General features: G+C 39.5%; 3 protein-coding genes across 36 annotated transcripts in view; 1 reads left to right on the forward strand and 2 right to left on the reverse strand.

Annotated features, from left to right (window-relative positions):
* The window catches only part of madd (MAP-kinase activating death domain), a 32,482-nt gene extending 26,089 nt beyond the window's left edge, over positions 1–6,393 (reverse strand). For 12 of the 34 annotated variants that reach the window (XM_037247805.1, XM_037247818.1, XM_037247817.1 and 9 more), the window contains exons 1-4: positions 5,993–6,391; positions 3,715–3,931; positions 1,924–2,568; positions 437–740 (exon numbers count right to left, since the gene is read on the reverse strand). In XM_037247805.1, coding sequence (XP_037103700.1) covers positions 437–740; positions 1,924–2,568; positions 3,715–3,773 — 1,008 coding nt within the window. In that variant the 5' untranslated portion in view covers positions 3,774–3,931; positions 5,993–6,391. Of the gene's footprint in view, positions 1–436; positions 741–1,923; positions 2,569–3,714; positions 3,932–5,992 lie in introns of all 34 variants that reach the window. The other 22 variants (XM_037247815.1, XM_037247789.1, XM_037247788.1 and 19 more) reach the window with 5 other exon arrangements.
* Positions 6,394–7,201: 808 nt separating this feature from the next.
* On the reverse strand, positions 7,202–14,668 carry nr1h3 (nuclear receptor subfamily 1, group H, member 3). The gene is made up of 11 exons (XM_037247819.1): positions 14,561–14,668; positions 14,032–14,218; positions 13,009–13,089; positions 12,454–12,687; positions 11,726–11,992; positions 11,430–11,635; positions 10,832–11,011; positions 10,439–10,538; positions 10,120–10,233; positions 9,847–9,941; positions 7,202–9,661 (listed from the first exon to the last, which is right to left on the reverse strand). Exons 3-11 carry the CDS (start codon positions 13,049–13,051, stop codon positions 9,515–9,517), a joined length of 1,386 nt encoding a protein of 461 aa, XP_037103714.1. The 5' UTR covers positions 13,052–13,089; positions 14,032–14,218; positions 14,561–14,668; the 3' UTR covers positions 7,202–9,514.
* A 2,851-nt stretch (positions 14,669–17,519) lies between these two features.
* Positions 17,520–19,908, forward strand: LOC119120807 (ADP-ribosylation factor-like 14 effector protein). The gene is made up of 5 exons (XM_037248021.1): positions 17,520–17,693; positions 18,369–18,564; positions 18,662–18,793; positions 18,933–18,970; positions 19,308–19,908. The coding sequence occupies exons 1-5, from the start codon at positions 17,623–17,625 to the stop codon at positions 19,534–19,536; spliced, it is 666 nt and encodes a 221-aa protein (XP_037103916.1). The 5' UTR covers positions 17,520–17,622; the 3' UTR covers positions 19,537–19,908.
* The last annotated feature ends 695 nt before the right edge of the window (positions 19,909–20,603 follow it).

The following is a 20,603-nucleotide window of genomic DNA, read 5'->3' on the forward strand; positions in this document are numbered from 1 at the left end:
TGAAGGGAAAACAAAAACGAAAAAATAAAATCGCAATACACTGCTCAATAGCCCAAAATTAAACTGGAGCCTCCGCTAAGAAAATCCCAAATGTAGAAGTTGCTGGATACAAAGTTGCAGACGGTTTCAATTTTATTTCAGGGAACAATTTTATAAAAAAAAATGAGAAAAGATCTGCAGCCACATATTTCATGAAAACACACGACAAACGTTCAGTTCACAGACCTCAACTAATGTATGTAATGCACATTAATGGACCATTTTAAGTTTATCTTGCACTAAAACAAGCGATCAGGTTAAGCACCATGTGGAAATTGCAGAAGACTGATAAAGGGGGTGACTTTTAACTACAATGTCTAATACAATGATGGGAGTATTACAACATACAAGTCTGACATATTTAAGATCCTGGACTAATTCATTGATCTACTTTTACCTTGTGCTCCAGCAAGACGCACGAGAGAACCTGAAGACAGGCATCCACACCCAGCAACTCTAAAGGCAAGTGCAATGGGAAATCCACCATGGAGAAGCGGGAGTTGTCAGGCAGTGCAAAGGTGAGGGATCGTTTCATTTCATGGGGCAGAACTTCCACATCCACACGTCTCTGGCTTGCCACTGGTACGGGCGAACGTTGCAAACGGTAAATCCAGGATTCAATGTCCCGAAGGTCAGCCAATAGATGGCTTCCCTTCTCTTCCACTGAGAGCGCGCCGGCGAAAACCCGCCACATTGTATCTCTGTGGAGGACAGAATATTATTTTTGATGAACACGTCAGGAGTATACTGCAACTGTTGTTCAAGAAAAACGAAAGATGCACAGGATTTTACTATAGAGTCTTCGTCTTCATTTTGTGTAGTCACGTGTGTGTCGGCGCGCATGCGAGTACAGCAGATACTAAGCATTTAAAAATAAATGTGTCAAATATTTCTGTGTTGTCTGTGTCTGTGGCAGAGCGAAAAAACCCATTAGCTTCACCAAAGGCAACTGGAGACCTCAATCTGTTAATGGCATCGCTGCAAGGCGACAAAAAAAAAGAAAAAAGCTAAATGCTTTCAGCCATAATATGATGGCTCTTCTTCTCTGTCATTGGCTGACATTTCATTCAGCCGTGTCAGACAGAAAAATGATCAGCTATCCCGTGTTGTGTTGCTTTCTGAAGTTTTTACACAAGCAAAGATTATATATTGGTGTAACACCAAAGCGTTAGGTATGTTGTAGCCTGGCAAGCCAGACAAGGCTCAGTGTGTAGCGCCGTTACATCACATTTACAATCTTCAAGCAAAGACTTAGTGGTTTTACTATGATGAATGTGAATCTAAATGTATTGGCAAAAAACACACACACATGATAAGAAACACTCTTAAATTGCTATCACGGGTAAGCCAAACAGGAGAACCACAATGACTTCGTCTGTGCTGCTTGATGGCTCTAGAAATAGACTCTTTCAAGTGAGGAGTAAATTATTTAGTTTCAGCTACTATCCTTTGTGCTGTTTTCAAGTCAAATGATTACATTCACTTAATTTGTGGAAAATCCGTATTTAGTTGATATTAAGTCATCAAAACGCAGAGAGAAACTAATCACGTCATTAGTCATAAGTCTGTCCAAAAAACAATTACCTAAAGACACAACTTTCCATGCAAGTAAGATACTGTATGTCCTTACAAAATCAATTTTAACGCTTTCTTAAATTTGCATGGTGTGCGTGCGTGTTTTTTTATCTGCACGCGGATGTGTGTGTAAATCAGGGCGTAATTAAGTAATTCGAATATAAAGTGAAAGCAACACTATGAGAACACAAGACATACAAGTTATTCTTGTAACAATGATTGGAAAACATTTTAGGCAAAACACATTGCTCAACTTGAAACTCCGGAAGCTTCGAAAGCAGAAGCACACGGGAATCAAACATGCCTCACCTTTGGAATGTACGGGGCATTCCAGCACGCTGCGTGAGCCTCTGACTGCAGCAGTCTACCATCCTCTTAAGAATATATAAGCATTCCCTGAAGGTGGAGAAGAAGGGGTAGTGGCTGAGTAAACACAACGAGGTCAGTGTACTGTTGCGATTTCTGGCAGCTATCTTTGCAGCATTGCGCCTGAGCTCTGCAGCCTTTCCGGTATTGAGCTCAGGAACTGCTGGTTCAACCTCCTCTCCAGAAGCAGAAAGAGGAGCTGACTCAGCTTTAGTGGATGGTGACAACCCAGAAGACTGGCCTCCTCCAGTGCTTCCATCAGACCCCTCACTTGTGGTGTCCCCTCCTTGCGCTGCGCTGTCTGCATGACCACCCTTGTCCGTACGGGTACGGTGATGCCCGCGTTGAAAAGATCGGTAGAAGTTGACACAGATTCCGTAGCGAGTGATTCCTGAGTCCTTGTCAGTCAGTGTAAAAACAAAGGACGAGTCGTCACGAAGGCTAACCCTACGCTGACGTATACTAAGGCAGCCTTCTGGTTGGCAAAAGAAGACCACATCTGGTGGGAGTGGAAAGTCGTGGTGGTCCTCCAGTGGATATCGGCGGAGAAGCTGAGGGGTCTGTGCCACACTATCGCTACTTGGTTGCCTAAATGGGAAATAGATAAACACAAGATTTGTAATGAATCATAACATTTGTGTAACATGATTGGTGGACTCCACCTTTTTTATGCTTAGTTAATCTATCTGCATATCTAATACAGGAATCAACAGTGATTTGAATGAATTTTCAAAAGTAAATGTATGCAATGTGTAAAATAAATTTACAACAGTCTTAGTGCTAATAAGAAAAGAAACTGGCTAGGGCTGTGACAAATTGTACCGGCGGTTTTTGAAAAGCGTGTAAAAATGGCCAAGTTCATCAAAATACACACGTTGGTGGCTAAAGTCGCATCCGCGCAATAAACACAAATAAATACATTAAAAGAGAGCGAGGGAGAAAGGACCAACGGTTGGTAATGTGTCCACTGCATGCAGAGATCTGCTAAACTAATTGACAAAAGTAAATTGGCGGCTTGGTGGTAAAGTGCTGCTTCCCTAGGGGAAGATATGTACAATCAATACTTTAACTGTCTTTGTGGGAACATGCATGGGCTTCGCAGTTCACACTTTGATTTAGACTCGACAAAACAGTACAATTGCACTCGAGCTGTGTTCATAGTTGTCATGGTAACAAATGCATTGGTGCAATATACAGTGGGGCGGGTAGAGAGCAGCGACTCATTCGCCTCAAAAAAAAGTTTCATTGTGCTTGCTTCAATTCTTCATCCGAGAAGGAATTCTGAGAACAGCACTTCAACATTGTTAGAATTAATACTTGGGTAAGGTTATGGTTTCGTAGAAGTAAAGAAATAACACAGATTTGAACACGGAAACTTCGTCACCATTTCCATGAAGCACAACACTAGAAATACTCTTGACAGTTGCACTATGAACACCTCTTTGCTGAACAATCAGAAGGTCCTCCAGTGCAAATTCATACAAAGAACTACTGTACTCTGTTTTGCATGCTTGCTCATATGAGTAAACCGCTGGAAAAACTAGCAAAAATAGAATGAGAATATTTTTTAACAAAAAAGTTAATGCTGTATAATAAATCCTTCCTATAAACAAATTTGAGCATGTCCAGAGAATTATTGTATTTTTATTTTACTAGTGCAACTTTTTTTTTTAATTGTAGTCCATACGTGTTCTTTCAACCACATCACCAGCAACAGGCAAAGAAAATCCTTACCTTGCACCAACCACCACCAAGTAGTCGAGGAGTCGTGGGCACGGTTTCTTTTTCTCCATCTTGGATCGACCACGTCTTGTATTTCACGTCATCCGTGATGAATGGTGACTTGTTAGTTAGTAGATGATTTCATTCCAAGATGGGAAATGTCCATTGTATTATGAGATTATACATTGGCATAATCATTTTGAAGGTTCTGGAATTTTGTCGATTGAACCTGTAACATAAAGGGGTAAAGTTACAGTGGCTATTTTTTGCTTTCTTTGGGCATAACTCAATAAAAAATTCTGTTAACAGTACTTACTCTCAAATTAACAACAGGTCACATCATACATAGAAACACATTGTGAATAACTGAACTGCACATTTGAACAACATTCCAAACAGTCTGAGTGAAACAGCACACTCGGAGCTTTTCCAACAGAACCGAGAGTTCTGTTTAAATCAGTCCATGTTTAAATAACTCGCATGCACATGCGGCTTTTAGTACTGTGCGGCTTATTTATGAAAAAAAACTAAATTTTCCTCAATTTTCTGCTGGTGCGGCTTATAATCAGGTGCATCTTATAGTCCAGAAATTACGGTAATACAAAATATAACACCATTTTTTATTACGTATGGTTTTCTATACACTGAAGACAATCATAAGTCAGAGACACATTAGAATCTAAATTAGAAATGTATTTTAATTATTTGTATTGCGTTGTACACAAAGGAACCTTTGTGTTTCTACAACAACGGACATTATGGTTGTTAAACAGTTACAATTGAGCAGCTGTGCAAACAAAACTCATCTCCATTACAGCGAACAGCAAATAAATTTGGACAACTGAGATCAAGTACACATGGAGATTTTTCCATTACATAAATGTTTAAATTATACGTATTTATCCCTGACAAACTTTTCGTTAAGGTTTTGTCATGTCCACGCAACAAGTCAAACTGCAAAAGGCACGCACCAAAATCTATTTCGATTTTCAAAAAGACACCCAACAGGATTAGCTGTCCTATATATTGGAAAGCAACAAGCAGGAATAACTATATGTAGCAAGCCCCACTTGCAGCTTCCACCAGTGGATCAATTAGAATGAATACAGATTTTAAAAATAACTCTGCACAATGATCAGCCACGTCACGCAATGCAAGGCACAGAGAACACGATGGCTCGCTCACCCATCCCAGTGAATTATCTGACACAGTGGGTGTGGCAGTCTCTGATTTAGGGGTGCTGGTGCAGATAAACAGCAGGACCTGTCAACTAATCTTATCAGATGGAGGACAAGGGTTTGATACCTGTCACTGAACAAATATGTAAAAATAGCAAATAAATGTTGGAGAGACACTAGTCTCCTTGCTTGCTACTGTCGAGGTGCCCTTCAGCAAAGCATCGTCACCCAGCTCCCCAGCTCAAGCAATACAACACTCTGCACACCTTTCACATGATCAACTCAATGCTGCATGATTGCACGAGTGTATGTGGTGTGCAACACAAAAGTATACATGTAGTGTGTGATGAATTTCCCTTTCGTATAATATAATTTTCACACTCAAATACACAATTCAGCCGTCATTTTTCTTAAAGGTCTTTTACAAAGGCAATACAGGGGCTGTCTATTTCAATTATTTCCTCAAAAAGATGAGTCGAAAATAATACCACTAACTCAATATTAATTAAAATGCCCTCTTAACACTCGTGGGGGCACATACAATATTTTACTGTAAAGATTTTTGTGGGCTTGACCTCCCCTTTAAAATTAGTCATGTCACGAAAAAAAAAACAGTAAATGTATGACGGACGGGTGGGTGAGAGAAAGAGACCTCATGAAATTGATCATGCAAATAAAATCGATCAAATGCCACTTATGGTATCTGAACGCAAGACTAAGTGTACGTGTAAAAGTATAATGTCAAATGAAATAAACCAGCAATGGAGAGTACGGTTGAATAAAGGTAGATGGCATGGTGACAATTCTAATAAGCTGTACTGATTAGTGTAGCTGTTACGGGTGTTATCAGTAATAATATTAAAACAGCAATAATATCTCTGACAGGCCTTGTCTTGACTTATGCATGCCTCTCTCGCCCCCACTGCTAGCTTGGTGATTTCGTACGTCACTATTGGATTAGCTAGTTAGCTGCTCCTAGTAGCGTTATCGTTTCGTATCCGCAATACTTGTGCAAATCCTATAACGAGAGCAAATTTGCGAAAACACTTCCCTGTCGCGATCGTTGACGACATGAAAAGCAGAAGTGCATCGTTGACAAACTGCATCCTTACCTGGTTAGCGAGCTAGCTGCTAACAGCGGCTGCAACACCAGCTGCCCTGCTGGTGACAGACGGCCTGCTTAGTAGATGCCCTTCTCGGTCGATCAGAGGAGCTGTCGTTTGCCTGACTCGTCCTCTGCCTCTCTCGATGCAGCTTGTCATTTAAAGACACAAGGAACAGGCGTCGTCTGCAGAGCTTGGCTTCGTCGAGCGATACGTAGGCGGCACAGTTAAATGGATGCAAAGTATGCGTTTACACCTCCCAGTTCGCTCAGCTTCAACCTGCCTTCACAACATCCTCCTCTTCATCCTCATCTGAGGAGTTCCGCAATCCGCATATTGCGAGGGTGACTTCTAGAACGGAAACTACATCAAGCCTTGCGGAACTAGGTGCTCATCCCCCATTCAAACCGTTGTAATGACATTTAGTGTTGAAAAAACACTAAACTGTTCGTATTTGTGTGTGTGTTGGTGGGGGGGGGGGGGGGCGTATACAGTATATACGTAGACTTAATCGAAAACAACTCAACCAACAGAGATAGCTAGTTTGATGAAATAAATATTTTTTTTATTTTTAGATGCATGGGGTGGGCACGGCACTCTACAAAGTTTACGTTGGCTAAAAAAATATAAGAAAAAACGGATGGTGCAATGCAATCTTACACTGATATACCTCGGAGCAGTGGCGTCAATAGGCTTTTTTTAGGGGGGGCTTGGATTTGCTCAGGGCAAACATGTTTCAGCTGTTTTCTGAGTTTAGTCATGCGACGGTTGCAATCCGAACCAGGTCGTTACCTGAGCCTAGAGCAACAGTCATGTCACTGTCAGTCCACAGTAAATACAATTTTCAGGTGCAGACTTGACCAATATAAAAGACAGCGTTGCTGTATAAATAAAGATGTATTTGTACTGTATGCCATAAACAATTTTTCATGCTCAGCAGCATTGGGCCTATTTTCAACTCTTTCTAGTTACAATTAGCAATGACCTCATTATGTACAAAGACGTTAACACTAACATACAAAGGGAGTAAAAAAACACCACATGTATCTTCACTTTACCTACTATGTCCAAGTCATTGTTTTTAACAAGGTTTTGTCCACGTAGCATGAGGGAGGGATGGATGGATGGATGGATGGATGGATGGATGGATGGATGGATGGATGGATGGATGGATGGATGGATGGATGGATGGATGACTACCCAAAAATATGATTCCGGTTCCAAGCAGTCATACTACAGCTTTAATTTACTTTACATACAAAACAGAGGATTCTCAGGGCTTACATGTATTAAAATATAATTGTATATATATATAACTCTATACGTGTGTATATATATATATATATATATATACACACACACACATGCACCTTTTAAAGACAGAAAAACCGTAACAAGATTAGAGATGACATTTTAAACAGCACAATTTGCTACGCAGTCAGTACTTAAGCCAAACAAATGTATTTTTTGAGGCCAATTTTGCTTCATTTAGAATAACCAAACAGACTACTTTAAATGACAGACACCAAAGACATCAGGAGTATATGTCAATTATCCACTGGCTCAAATCAAGCATTTGATAATTTAATACATTTCTTTTACATATTATCAATTAAATGTCAAATGCAACCAAGGAAATTAAATGAGCAATGAATAATTTGATTGAAAAAGTTGATTAAATAGTACGGTTTTCTTCTGATTTGTTGAAGTTTGTAAGAGAAACATTTGCTCCCTAAGTATTGGACAGATGTAATTTAAGACCTTTAACGCAGTTAAATCCATGACTGTAAATTGCACATTGTACCGTGCCACTTAAATTGCAGCTAATTACTTTGTAAGCTTGCCAGCGATCCTGAATAAAACATAGTCATCAGTTGTTTATTATATTTGAAATATCTGTGCTTTTCTCACTGTGATAAGCACAAATGTCTGCTATGGAAAAAAAGCTATTAACATTTTGACCATCTGGGAGATCATTTAAAAGAAATCAAATACAAAAAGAAATTAAAGTAATTCAAAAAACATCCAGCTTAATCGCAGAGCCAAAGCAGGCCTGCCTGTTACAATTGCGAAATACAGTGCCTCTTTTACTGCAAGTGTTGCAAAGTGTTGTGTGCTTATGTGAAAAGTAAATGTCTTTTTATGACTCAAATCATCACAAATTATAGCTAAGTATCGTAAAAGGTCAGAAAAAAGTAATTACCACTGTTGTATGAAATACAATCTGAAATAGTTGCTGGCATTTGCCATGAAACAACAGTTACAGTAATGTAGAGATTAATGTGAATACAGTTGACAGACTGTCAATTAAAGCGGTGCAAAAAGGTGACCTCTGACTTAGTTTCCTGAAGAATGTAAAACCCACCAAAATCGTAAAAATAAACATCTTTAAATTTATAGCCTATGATTTATTTTTGCTTCATGTAAATTCTTTATTGCATGAGAGGAATTAAACGCATGCAAGTCAGTAGTCATACTAACTAAAGTCCGGTTGCTGTCCCTATTTCACACACCTAATAAAGTTATGAGATCTTACCAGTAGGTGTTGACAAATGTGTTTGTACACCCGCCGTATCCTCGAGTATGTGGAATAAAATTTCTGATCAACCTTTCCTCTGTGAGGAAACAAACATATTTCATATTTCATGACAAAAGTGGTAATTTAATTTTATTCTACATTTGACATTTCTGAGCATGAAGGAATTTTAGGCAGTAGTACAAGTACCACCAATCCAACATATATGAAATCTATTTCTTCCACACCTTTGTTCCCTTAGACGACACCTCTTACCATGTATAGATTGGTATTATTAAGGGTTAGTATTTAATTGTACAATCTTGTGGATACTTGTGCACTCCACACACGTCTTATGAAAATAAATAATTTGTGTGCATCCGTATTGATAAAAAGGATCCCTTTGGGCACTCGAGTGATCCAAAAAAAAAAAAAAAAAAAGACGCCTCTACTTCACATTAGTTTACCTGAGCAACTACACCAACTTTGTTCTCTGTAATGAAAAGCCTCAAAATGTACGCAAATTTTTTTTATACTTGGATGTAAAACCATCAACGTAAACTGCAGCAGAAGGTCACGTCTAACAAAACTTCCAATTCATCAATGGCAAGACTACTGAATAAATTAACTTGAAAGCATGGCTAGAATCATGACATGAAGCGAGAGCCGTTATACGCCAAGAGCATTCAGACTGTGAAAGAATCAAACCGCACTCTTAACACATTATTGAATCAGAAAAAATAATTCAAACCATTAGCCGGCATTTCATGTTGGCAAAACCATGCCAACATCCACAAAAAGGAAGAACAGGCCTTAAGAGAAAAAAAAAAAATCCTTCTGAACACAAACCATTTCAGACTCTGAGAGCAAAAGGCATTGAGAAGCTCCCCAAAAAAAGCCCAACAGCTCAATGCGGCAAGTCGTCCATTACCAGATGAGACAGGTTCAAGCCTGTTACTGGTGCCACGTCCGTGTCAAGATTGAACATGCCAAGGAGTGTGATATTAGGACTGCAGTCATTCAGTGACATCCCAGATTTCAGAGAGCAGCGGGGGAAGCTTCTTGTCCTGGAGACGAAGGGCAAAAACCTGTTCAGAGTGCACGCTGCTCAGTGTACGAAGGCTCACCAGCTTCATCAGCATGCGTGGAAACATCAAGTGATCCTGAGAAAACAAATCAAATGATACAATTATATGATGACTAAGAGGTTAGTATCGCTGAATCCAATGCCTTCAAAAGTTACTCCGGTCATGACCCCGAAGTGCTTGTCGGTATGACAAACAACAAAGTCATGTTGACACACTGTGGGTAATAAGAGAAGAGGTTATATCAACGAGTGGGCACTTACATTTGGTCTCTTTATCGTGATATAAGAGCGCAGGGCGTCAACATAAGGTTGTTGGAGCCTTTCCACAAGATCATGATCTTGCACATTTGGCCGATCTGAAATATTGTAAGAGCACAACCGACATCTCTTTACAGACAGAAAACAATGTATTAGATATCCCGTCAGTATCTTAGAATTAATAAAAAACAACCATTAACATCATTTAAAAAAAAAACAAATTTCATTGGACTTGTTCCTGAATAGTTACAATCATCGGTCGGGGTGAAATCTGACCTGCAGAAAATATGTTGATGGCAATCAGCAGTGCGTACTCAGCTTCATCCAGCTGCAAGTCATTCATTCCTTTAGAAAACTCAAAGATGGGATTAATGAACTCAAACTGAAGGCCTATTGAGAACAGAGGGATATGAAAAAAAGATTAAAAACATGATTTGTTGCTTTCAGATAATGCTACTATAGTGCATGTTAATAATTCTGTGGTGACACACCTGTCTGAGCTAAGTGACAACATTGTATCTTAATTTGGATATTTTTGCCTTTAATTGTGTAATGGCTTAATTTACAATAAAACCTATTGCACAATAAAAAGTACCTGCTTTTGCAAAATCCTCCTTATTGTAGCTAAAATCCTTTAGAAATGTAATGCTGTCAATGGCAGGGTTGTAGCGACGAGATGTCTCCAGCAGCATAATCTGACCAAGAGAAACATCGTTGTTCGTTTCGTATTGTACACACAAAGTCAACACACTGGGGAGAACTATGATTCACAGCATTATGGAGACAGACAATTCCCCTATAGAAGCCGGTATGAATTGTAATGTTTTTTATTTGTAAACCCTACGTGGTCACGAAAGCAGAAAATGATTTTTTTTTGTGTGTGTGACACAAATGGGTGAATTAAAATACAGGTAATGTCGTGTCGCCAGAGCAAAAGTGAACGTGTCAATACTACAGCAACAACATTGAAAGTAGAAACATAACGAACTTCTATGGTTGACGTCTTCAATAGAGCAATCTGGTCCTCTCTCGTGAGCTCTAAAAATCCAGGAAGCTGCTTGGCAAAATCCACAATCTCCTGGACCGACATGATCGCCAGCTCAGTGAAGTGGGCAAAACGCTGCTGACGCACTTCTCGATTTTGCAGATCTTGATTCTGCGGCCATGGCTGTGGTTGTTATTTGTAAAACACACACAAACATAGTCACCATGCTTAGTCATATGCACACCCACGTGCTTATACAGCGGACCCCCGCATACTCGTGGTTCGGTGGGCATGCACACTCCCCGCATACTCGTGGTTCGGTGGGCATGCACACTCTAATAATGGCATTTTAGCTATAATATTGGTTTGATAGCATCAGTGTGATGATCAGAGTATGACGTTTACATTTTCATTATTCAAATATTTCACTGTACTGTAAATACATAATGATAAAGAAAAGAAAAGCGACTGAAAGAGAATAATTGAGAAGCACTGGACTAGAGAGCTAGTTTAAACATCAAGTTAAGGCTCACTAACAATGTGCCAGCAGGGTTTTGGACAAATTAAGCTGCTTCAATAAAATACTGAGATACCAACTTACCGTCACTTTTGGTCTATCAAGAAAGGATCTCTTGTTGCATTGCTTCTGCATGGCCACCAGCTTCTCAATCATTTCCTGCTGCTGAGGATCCAGTGAAGCTACTTCCTGCGGAGGAGTGGGAGTAACCACTGCGGACGAGCGGGCCGTCTCTTCATCCTGCTGCTTTTTCATCTTCTTCAGACGGATTTGCTCCTCAGAAAGCACACCTGTGTGCCAGAGAGGACAGGGTTTGCAAGTCGTACACAATCAAATGGCTGAAAATACTAGACACAACGCAGTGAAATTGAAACACTCACACTGCTCTAGCATGCCTGCCTCACGACACTTGCGCAGGCGGCACTGCTGGCACTTGCGCCGCATGTACATGTCCATTTCACACCGTTGGTTGTTTTTGCAGGAGTATTGGGCACTTTTAATGACACTACGTCGAAAAAAGCCCTTGCAGCCTTCGCAGCTAAGCACATTGTAGTGGAATCCGGAGGCCTTGTCACCGCATACGCTGCACACCTCATTTCCCAGCATCTTCGGGGCGGGACCCTTTTTTCTCTTTACCGGCTGACCATCTATGCAACATGTACGTGAAATAGAGGTGAAAAGCAGCTCATTTTAACAAACAAAACATCTACTTAGGGTGAAATTGAAAATTATAGAAAAAGAAATGCAACCCTTTTTTACACTCGACGGAGACTCTGCTAAAACTACATATTACAGGATTAACACACTTAATTTTTAAAAACAGCAGTGACACCTCTTTTCTCTCTTTGCCTGAGCGTTGGTGTATTAATCTTTTTATGTAGACTTTTTATTGAGTAACATGCAACTCAACCCTTCCATTTTGCAGTACTAATGATGGTTGGCTATTCAATTTTATAAATGATATTAAATAGTCTCTGAATTCAAATCAATGTAAAAGACAATATAATCAGAATTGACTGAACAATGGCTAAAAGCTGTATAGAGGAACGATTTTTCACAATGGCTAAAAGCTGTATAGAGGAACGATTTTTCACAAGTCATTTTTCACCTGTGCTGGTGGCTGTGTCGCCCACATCGGGTTTAGTGTCACTCAGCTCGACTGGCAAAGGACTGCTAATCCCAGTGGGAGTTGGGCCATTATGAGATGAGGTAGGGAAGTCATCTGGTTGGGAGAGGTCACCAAGAGAGCGCAGGCTTTCGTGCTTCATTGCCATGCTGCCATTGCTCTCCACCATGCAATGAAGTTGCAGTTCCGCAGCTCCGTCAAAAACTTTACTCTCGTCTGACCAGTGGGACAAAACTCGTATTATTTTTTTGCATCAAATAATAATTTGGGGAAAAATGTCATACTATAATGAAGACCAAGGATGAGCAAATGACTTGCGACCGCTTGATTTAGCTACTACATCTGGTCAAGAAGTGTGTGGTGTTATGTGCCCCCCCCCGCCCCCCGCAGAAATGTGTGCCCTCCCTTCGCCTTTAAATCGCTCATCCCTGATCTAGAGTATAATAGTTAAATTTGGTTTCTTACTATTATTTATGTTTCACAACTGACCACAATGCTATTTTATCCAAGCCAAAAAATTAAGGACAAATATCTTACCATGACCAACATCTGGGATATCAGTCACAGGCAGCGTTGACATCTTCTGTACAGCTGGTTGACATAACGAAATCTAGTTACCTATGTGAAAAAATGAAAAAAGAAAAAAAGCAGAGGGGAGTAAGAATGACAATACAATGAGAGCTGTACAATATATTGTGCTAGTTTCTCAAGGGCGTATTTAAGTAAAATGTTACGTTGGAACGCGATATCTCAAATGGTACCAGGCGGCTGGGGCGCAGTGCTCTCTAAACCACCACCCAAATTGAGATAATCTTTAAACACAATTATAAAAAAAAGTAAAAGCATGCAGAAAAGCAGAAATGAAAGTATGTCATGTGCCACCTATAGATGGATTCAGGAAACTCTATCAGCGGACCCAGACAGGACACTTTGCTATTTTGAACCAAGCTTCCAAGAAAATGGCTTTCAAGTACATGAAAAATAAGAAATATAGTATAAAATGTCTGACTATGATTTGCAAGATTGGCTCGGACTAGACCAATTTTTAAATAAGATTATAAAAATAATTAGGTAATAGCAAAACTACAAGGCACATACGTAAATGGCCTTATTTGAAGATATTAAATAATATTTTTTGCTGTATTAAATTCCTTACGTAAGAGTATTTTTTCCCTATTCCTGGGCCTGGTATCTAAGACGTAAAAATAATTTGCAATAAACAATAACTGTTTCTTTCAAATCGTCACGCTGGATTTCACTAGAAGACTTCACAAAAGCCCAAGACAATTCACAAGCAGCGATGTGCTCTGGGCCAGACCAGAACCTTGTTTTGTCATTTCTACACTCGCACAGCTAAACAAACCCTTCTAAGCAATAGCTCATGTTAGAAGTCAAACATCATTATTTTCTGCACAGCATGAATCTGAAACACTTTCAAGAGTCTGGCAAAACACTGTGTTTGTTAAATACTAAAGTAGAAAAAAAAAAAATCTCCAAAACATGACATTTTGACAGATCAGGACACTTAAGCTTGCTAAAATGACTCAAGACTGACCTTACCTCTGATGCTGATATCTTATTTTGCTTGCAGGTCCATCATGGTCTCAGCCAGTCAAAGATGGTTGTGCCAATGGAGGACTTTTTTGACTGAAGAGGCTTGAAGGTGTCAATGCCCTGCAACTTATTGCGCTCAATTTCGCTGACTTGATAAGAGAAAGGGAGAAGATGAGTTCCTTCCTACAAAGCTCTGTGGGAGACAAGAGGGAAAACAGGGTAAGGGAAGGGGGAGGGAACACAAGAGGTCACTATTGGTCACTTGCATGGCTCTTCAATCCCCAGCAGTGCTCCAGTCCTTTCCTATTTTACAAAGACATAGCAGACGACAAATGATGAGCACCCTTCGCGAACCCCCCCGACTGTGTTCAGCCAGCAAACGAAAACAAAACTCACCTGCCTGAAATCCAGTTCACTCATAAAATGTCTGACAATGTTAATCCGCAAAACAATCTGATATGTTTTAAGCGATTTTTAGTTCAAGCACAATACTTTTAACCGATATGGAATGTTTAATGGGGTGGGGGGGGCTCACTGTTCCTGCTTATAAAACATCCTGTGACCTGTCATCCTTACACTGATTTTCTGTTCAAGTCCAATGTCCACTGCATCTTATCGGTCAGTCACCTTTTGTTTTCATAGAGTACTGGGAATTAAACATTTCAAATAAAACAATTAAATAAAAGGCTGATGAATGTGACCTGTGACAATACTGGCTAATTATGATGTGTAACAGACAAATAACTCAGTGAGATCTACTGGAGTCAAGCACAAATAACCGAGTTGATTTTCAAATATTGGCGCAATATTCAAGCCACTAGAGTTCATTTGCAGATTTTTTGGGAGGGGGTAATTTTCATGTCATTTGGGCACGTTTCTGTACCAAGTGCAAATATTTAACCCAAGTCAAAACTGAACATGTTGAGCCAAGAGTTGCATGAGTGCACGATTCTTGCATATTCTGAACAGCACAATTAACTGTGTCAAAATGTCAGAGGCATTTACAGTAGGTTGCAGTCTCATCAATAGTAAGTAAATTGTCACATACGGTCATTAAACAACCAACTAACACTTGCAAACTCATCGGAATGGAAACAAGTTCTCCAGGCTAAACTACTAAAGAGTCTGTGAAGCAAGTGCAAGTTTCAGGTGTCACATCCTTTGGTGAAGCAAAAGTGGACAACCACCATACTCAGCAACATCTTTGTGTGAAAGCAAAGAATCAGGGCTTTCACAAGGACGGGTCGTCCATAAATGAATCAAAGTTCCCACAAATACTCCTAGAAGAAGAAGTACATAATTCGTACACACCCTTTCACATACTCTGAAATGTTTTCACTTCTCTGACCAGCAAACGGGGCTTGAATAACGAAACAAAATATTAACTTAAAATATTTTGGTTTGATGACTCAACATAGCAGTTTGAGGAAATTGACAAACTAGAACACAAATAGGCACAAATATATATTTTTTTAAAATAGCTTTGCAGTCACTTCACTCCAAAGGTACAGAACAGAATTTGGACAATCACAAGGACTGCAACTTTTTTACGAGCCAATTATGTCCTATTACTTTTGAGACTGTCAGATTGGAGAAAATTATGCAGTAATATTGCACCATGCGATCTTAAAGAAACGTAATAGGTCTCATATGACAATATTTGGTTTTATCTGATTTTCTCCAGTCACAACATTTCATTTTGTACCCACATAAAAATCACTTAATGGCTGGCCAACTTGCTTTAGTTGACGGTGAACTAGCTTTGTTTTCATTATTTTTATATAAAACCTATGTAATTTGGGCCAAATTATTCAGAATCCAAGGCTTTGTTGTGCCTGATTGTTGAGTCATCAATCTACAGCGTTATATGTTCCTGTGTGAGGGATTACAACAAACTTTGGAAATAAATTATAAACTCTTTTCCCAGGCGAGCAGACCAACATTTGTTTTGATATAATTCATTCAACTAAGCAGGTGCCTTTTTTTTTTTTTTACGAGCCAAACGCAATTAAACTTTAACAGACCAAAACATTCAAGGTAAAATTGAAGGAAGAACTGGTCCTGGTTAATATTATAGTCCGAAGTTTTAGTTGACTTAATAGATATACTGTATGTGTCATCTAAATAATATTTTACTGTTTTGTTTGGAACATTTCTATTACAATTGCACAGAGGTAATCGTGCAGAGTGAGCTAGGCCTTTGTCAACAATGGATCGTTACCTAGCAAAACTCCGAATAAGTTCTACTATGACATACTTAAAGAACGTGTCGATGTTAGCATTACAACGTTAGCAATCCTAGCGAAATTAATCCAACGTTAAGCATAATAAAAATAAAAAACACAGCAAGGGCGTTAGCTTTCGAGCCAACAAATGTTGTCAAATATAACGACTGTTAAAGGTGCTGTCACGAATTGTGACACCGATCTTAAAATAATCGATAATTAGTCTGAATAGGAAACACAACGCCAACGAAATCATTTTGATAGGTAAGCTAAACAAAAACAATACTGGAGGTTAGCGACCTGCATTCGAAAGGAACTCTCTCGTAACACCTCAACTTGGCTAACTTGGTGCTCCCTGGGCGACAAATGAAAACACGATTAAAGCGAACATTTGTAAACTTGCCTGATGGTTAGCGAGTCTGTCACTTCTTTTACTGAGGTTACACCGGGCGTCTGTGTTTACTAACAGCGATTTTGACAACCGTAGCTAACCAGTTAGCATGTTTGCTATCGTAACGTAATTGCATCATATGATGCGGAGGCCCAAGAAGACCGGAAGTGAAGAAAACTCATTCATATTCACTGGATAAAAACATCAACAGAGCAGTTTATGGCTGCAAATAACCTCATCTGTTCGAATAAAAACAGCTATAATCTGAAAACATTTGAGTATCGTGGGAATTGTAATTTAAGTAGTTCCGTTCAAAAAGTGAAAGTATAGATTCACTTTACACAGAGCGAAATCAATACAAAATTTCGGATGTAATATTATAAAAGAGCTATAACGAAAACTAACTCGTCATAATCTCAACCAATTAAAATATGAAATAAACAAACAAACAAACAAATATTTGGACATTAAATTGGATGTATCGTTCAGGAAAATCTTTATTTTTCTCTGTTTCATAAATGTGAGTTTAACTATGTGAATTGCACTGCTGTAATAAAAAATGTAAAATGAAAAAGGTCATCCCACTCGAAAATGAATAAATAATACACCAATTTAGAAATGAATAAACACACCCATTTTTTTTAACCTGCTGCACATTCTATGATACAAATCAATTTGTCTTTGCTTTTTTATGAACTATTTGCCTTTTCTCATACAAATAGACACTTCTCAATTATGTTGTCAAGAGTAATAATAAACCCAAATGAAAAGTACGGTACAATTTGCAAGTCCAAAACACTGTCGTCAGATGGCAGACAAAAATCCCTCTAGAGGCCGCTGTTGCGTGGTTGATACACACATTTATTCGCTGGCGGAACCCGGAAGAACCCGACATTATGCGCAACCCGGAGACCTGAAAACACAAGTCTCTGTGCATAATCAAACCCGTTTCTTTCACATCGATTTGGGTGCAACGACATCATGCCCGTCACATGCGCGTCATTGGGATGCAACAATAAGTTTGTGAAGGGGTCGGACATACGATTTTATCGGTAAGTAAGTCCACGTTTAATGAGGTAGACGCGCACTTTGTTTCTACACTAACGTTTCAACTATGTCGTGACAAATATCTTTTCATATAATCACTCGATCATACTTGTTCAACCTGAGATAACACTGCTACGTAACTGTAGTACAAGGCTAACATCAGTACCCGTTGTCCTAACAACCCGATCATCAACCCGTACACTCCATATTTGTTTATCTTTATCTGGTGTTTTGAATTGTGTAGTCAACCAAACTGACATCTTTCTGTAAAATGTATTTCTGCGATACAAGAGCATAGCTCACGGTCCGAAAGTAAAGTATGTGACAAATGCCTAAATATAACAGTAAATGTCACTTTGTTTCCATCTCCTTAAATTGAACATTTAATTCACAGACATTGTATTTTGAACTCAGAGCAAAAACACAGCACGTTGTCCTGAAAATAAATAAGGAATATCATTTAAAAAAGAAGAAAAAATAAAATGATAATCTGGATAAATCAACTTGAAACAGGCATTTAAACCTGCTGTTGTTATGGCAGAGCTGTGTCACAGGTCGTTGTACATCATGCATAAGTTTGCTTTATTTCCCCACTTAACAAAGGCAAATACAACCTATTGAATCATAATCTCTGGTGCAATGGTACACTATTCTCAAAAATTAAAATTTCTTCCTCTCAGGTTCCCACTGAGCAAACCGTCACTCTCCGCCAGATGGGTTCAGAGTCTGGGGTTGAGAAACTTCATCCCAACTGCCAACACCTGCCTGTGTTCAGAACATTTTTCACCTGACTGCTTCAGGGACTACAATGGAAAACAGTTTCTGAGGGAGGATGCTGTGCCGTCCTTGTTCCCTCACGGCCAAGACGCTTTAAAGGTTTGGGTGCAATATGTCGCTTCCTCGCTCACAATGCTCAAAAACGTCTACCTTGCCATTGCGGCAAAATAAATGACCTCTTCAAAATATCTGATAGATTGAACTACGAAAACGACAATCGATGCCCCTTCCTAAGGATATCAGTGTCACAAACATGGGGTCACAGGCAGAGAGGGACAAAGCGAGAGATTTGGCCATTCTACGCAGAGAAAAGAGAGGTAGTGCAAGAGTAAGTTTTCTTTTTTCTATCTATCCATCCATCCAGCCATCCAGCCATCATAGCCAGCTGTAGCCAGCTTCATCTGCTAGAGACTCATGTATTTTATTTCATGATTTAAGTTAATTGAAGATGCTTATTCTTGTTTTAGGGTGGACGAGGTGGCCGCGGTGGAAAACTCTCTGACAGGTAAGACCCCTGGGTGTAGATAATGGCTTTTTTTTTTTTTTCAAATACAATGCACCCTGCTCAAAATAAAGTTAAAAGTAAAGCTCCACCAACCCTTCCTCCCAATTTCCCCGCTTGACATAAATGTATTAAGTGCAGTGTTGCACGATGATCATCTGATCAATAATACAGACTTTTAGCTCAGTGGTTAGTTCTCGATGCGTCCAAGACTGGGTGTCTAGCTATATTCTCATTAGAGAATATAGCAAGGCATTGTATGGCAGAAAAACCCAAACTGAAGCATAAGTATTTTAAAAAATGAAGCAGATGTATCATGGCTTTCCTATGTCTCCCGCAGGCAGAGTCTTGGAGGCAAGAGCAGAGTCTACGATAGCAAAGGACGACTACTGTCCAACGGCAAGGACATGTGCGACTGTTTGGATGTGGACTGCATGGGTTGCTTCTACCCCTGCTCCGACTGCAGCTCACGCAAGTGTGGATTTGAGTGCCGCTGTGACAGGAAGTGGCTTTATGAGCAGATGGAGGTGGAGGGAGGCGAGATCATCCGCAACAAATTTGCTTTTTAATAAAGCAAGATAAACTGTATCTACACTCATTGGCCACAATCTAATGGGATCCAGTGGAGCTTTGGATGCAATCCTACACAAGAAATGTCACTAACGTTTCCATGCGTAGTGGCCTACAGTGGTGTAGAAGTGCATTACATCATAGTATGATGATCATACTTAGCCTTTTACCTTTAACTACACAAGAGGGGCAAAATATTGGAGCTTTTACAATGGATCTTATTAACCGGTGTTAAGTGTACCTAATATTTTTGCCTGTAAGTGATGGACTCGTTCTAAAAGGCTCCATAAAAAGATGCGCGGAACCAGATCTTGCTTCTTCACACAATTCAACTTAACCCAGATGTTGGGCGTATGAAGGACCTTTTTTTTTTTAACACAAGTGGTCATCATGATACATTACTGTCCATCACAGAATTAAACACTGCATATTTGTGAGGATTTTAATTTCATTTGTCTTTGCCTTCCTTTAATTTTTAACCTGTTCTGTTTATTCTTATGAAAACCTTTTTTGTTGTGCCAAGTCATACGAATGTGTGTCTTGACATATGAAGGGATTGACAATAAAGCTGACTTTGACTTTGAATACATTTTATACACACTTTCTAAATTGGTGGTGATGGTGTCACTTTTTTTTTTAAGATGTCCATCCTTGACCTCAATAGTCTTGTACTCATGACATTGAGTAGGAGAATGGAGTCATCTCATGATGGCCAAAACATGTTTTTACTCCCATTTGTCCTTGCTGCCTATAAATAGTGCTGGCACTAAAGGTGGTGTTGCAGGGCTCACAGAGACAAACAACTATTCACACACGCACTCACGCCTATGGATAATTTGGAATGCTCAATCTGCCTACCAAGCATGCGTTAAGGATGTGGGAGGTAACCTGTTTACTCTGAGAAAACCCACACAGGTACGGGGAGAACATGCAAACTCCACCACAGGGAAGGCTGGAGATGGAATCAAGCCTGCAACCTCTGAACTGTGAGGCGGACGTGCTAACCAGTGTCTATCCCCAAATTTGCTCAAAAGAACCTCAGATGATTGAACATCAATGCAGTCGT

Source organism: Syngnathus acus, chromosome 3 (genome assembly GCF_901709675.1).
Source record: "Syngnathus acus chromosome 3, fSynAcu1.2, whole genome shotgun sequence".
NCBI lineage: Eukaryota > Metazoa > Chordata > Actinopteri > Syngnathiformes > Syngnathidae > Syngnathus > Syngnathus acus.

Excerpts from the sequence above, each read along its gene's own strand:
- nr1h3 (XM_037247819.1), bottom strand. The coding sequence starts at position 13,051 with ATGTCAACGCTGCCTGTGACTGATATCCCAGATGTTGGTCATG. Across the intron at positions 11,012-11,429 it reads TTGATAGACCAAAAGTGACG|CCATGGCCGCAGAATCAAGA; the intron begins GTAAGTTGGTAT and ends TAACAACCACAG. Across the intron at positions 10,539-10,831 it reads TGAAGACGTCAACCATAGAA|ATTATGCTGCTGGAGACATC; the intron begins GTTCGTTATGTT and ends TCTCTTGGTCAG.
- LOC119120807 (XM_037248021.1), top strand. The coding sequence starts at position 17,623 with ATGCCCGTCACATGCGCGTCATTGGGATGCAACAATAAGTTTGTGAAG. Across the intron at positions 18,565-18,661 it reads ACGGCCAAGACGCTTTAAAG|ATTGAACTACGAAAACGACA; the intron begins GTTTGGGTGCAA and ends AATATCTGATAG. Across the intron at positions 18,971-19,307 it reads GGTGGAAAACTCTCTGACAG|GCAGAGTCTTGGAGGCAAGA; the intron begins GTAAGACCCCTG and ends TGTCTCCCGCAG.